The 2118-nt window shown below is 42.5% G+C and overlaps 1 protein-coding gene across 1 annotated transcript in view; it reads left to right on the forward strand.

The window, feature by feature from the left end:
• LOC115063849 (guanylate-binding protein 2-like) overlaps positions 1 to 2118 on the forward strand; it is a 13031-nt gene that overhangs the window by 4916 nt on the left and 5997 nt on the right. The window contains exons 2-4 of the mRNA XM_029538048.1: positions 710 to 837; positions 1572 to 1681; positions 1919 to 2115. Of these exons, the coding sequence (XP_029393908.1) occupies positions 710 to 837; positions 1572 to 1681; positions 1919 to 2115 (435 nt within the window). The remainder of the gene's footprint in view (positions 1 to 709; positions 838 to 1571; positions 1682 to 1918; positions 2116 to 2118) is intronic.

Raw genomic sequence — 2118 nt, forward strand, 5'->3', positions numbered from 1 at the left:
CTGTAGGTGGAACAACAATATGAACTAACCAGTACCCCCTGAGCTTGTGTCTCTAGCTGCATATGTAGCAGAAGATGGCCTAATCAGCCATCACTGGGAGTAGAGGCCCCTTGGTCTTGCAAACTTTCTATGACCCATCACAAGGGAAGGCCTGGGCCAAGTAGTGGGAGTGGGTGGGTAGGGGAGCAGGGAGGGGGTATAGGGAACTTTCAGGATAGCATTTGAAATGTAAATAAAGAAAATAATAAAAAAATGTAAAAAAAAGAAAATATCTAATAAAAATGAAACAAAAGACAATAAAAAAAGAAAGAAAAAGAAAAAAGAAAAAGAAAATGAGTATCTGTTATATCTGTGATGGCGAGATCAATACTAGCTTTAGTCTCAGCTAATTCTCCTGTCTTGCTTGTGTGGAGTTTTCAAGAATGATTTGTTTATTTTAAATTCACATGTGTGAGTATTCTGTCTGTGCACTATGTGCATGCCTGTTTGGTACTCACTGCTGCTAGGCAGGAAGGAGCATAAGGCTCCCTGAACCTGGAGTTCTACAGTTGTCGGCTGCTCTGTAGATGCTGGGAACAGAACTGCACTCTTCTCGAAGACCAGCAAGCACACTTCATCCCTTTCCACTTCCAATGTACTAATTTTATTACCACTTTCTGGAAGCCCTGATGCTAAGTGTCTGATACCTCCTTTCCACTCTGCTTTGCAGGTTTCTCCATGGACTCCACTGTGCAGGCTGGAACCAAGGGCATCTGGATGTGGTGTGTGCCTCATCCCAAGAAACCTGACCACACCCTAGTTCTGCTTGACACTGAAGGCCTGGGAGCTGTTGAGAAAGTAAGAATGGGGTTCAATTTGTGATTCAGCTTTAATATCTGAGTATTCTATGCTTTCCTCTATGCTTTCTTTAAATCTTTTATTAATATTATTTGTGTGTGTGTGTGCGTGTGTACACACATGTAAGTGTGTGGGTGAGTTCATCACAAGTGTCATGTTGCATGAGCTACAGTGCACATGTGGAAGTTGCAGGACACTAGATAGGATCAGTTCTCGTTTCCACTGTGTGGGTTCTGGGAATTGAACACAGGCTGTAAGGCTCATAGTTTTTCAATAAGAATTTGAACATCATCATTGCCTCCTATACATGATATGTAGTCATGTTTAGCCAACAAAGAAGAGGAGAATCGTCACAAGACTGGATTGTATAACAGCAAAATGGTAATCTGCAGTATTAAAACACACACATCCACACACAGACACACACACACACACACACACACACACACACACACACACACACACATACGGATTCTCAGCAGTCCTTGTGTGAATCATCACAAATGAATCTATAAACTAAGAGAACATTCACCCTGCCAGTGCTCTGAACAGCATCTGCAGGTTTAGTGCTGTTTGTGTTCTTTGGTTTTATACCTTGCATAGTTTACAAAGGTTTTATTTTTTTAAGGCTAATATGCCCTTTAATGACGGGTGTGTTCTTTACTACTGCTGATTTGGAAGGTGACATAAGAACAAGACATACTCTGGACCTAGATGTGTGTTCTGACTTCCAGGGTCAGAACCAGAACGACTGCTGGATCTTTGCCCTGGCTATTCTTCTAAGCAGCACTTTTGTCTACAACAGCATGGGGGCCATCAACCAGCAGGCCCTGGACCAGCTGCAGTATCCTTTCTTTAGTTCAGACCATCCTTCATGACTCTAGATTTTTCTTAATGCAACATAAAATAATGGTAACTCACATATAAGGGAGCAGGCAGTGTTCACACTGAAGTTTGGGATGAGGCAAATGAAGCTTTTGGTCTAGGTTTGGGAACATGTGGAATTATTGTGGCCTGGGAAATCTGGAGCTCTGGATAGTGCTACAGTTGTTTCAGTGGCTTTTCTTAATTAGCTGAACAGCAATGTGACAGAGCTGACAGACAGAATCAGAATAAGTTGCTCCCCTGACCGTCAAGATTTGGAGGACTCAGATGAGTATGCGAGCTTCTTCCCAGACTTTGTGTGGACCCTGAGAGACTTCTGTCTTGAGCTGAAGATAAATGGGCAGCCTATCTCAGCAGATGAATACCTAGAGAATTCCCTGAAGCTTCTTCAAGGTA

Source organism: Mus pahari, chromosome 4 (genome assembly GCF_900095145.1).
Source record: "Mus pahari chromosome 4, PAHARI_EIJ_v1.1, whole genome shotgun sequence".
In the NCBI taxonomy this organism is placed as follows: domain Eukaryota; kingdom Metazoa; phylum Chordata; class Mammalia; order Rodentia; family Muridae; genus Mus; species Mus pahari.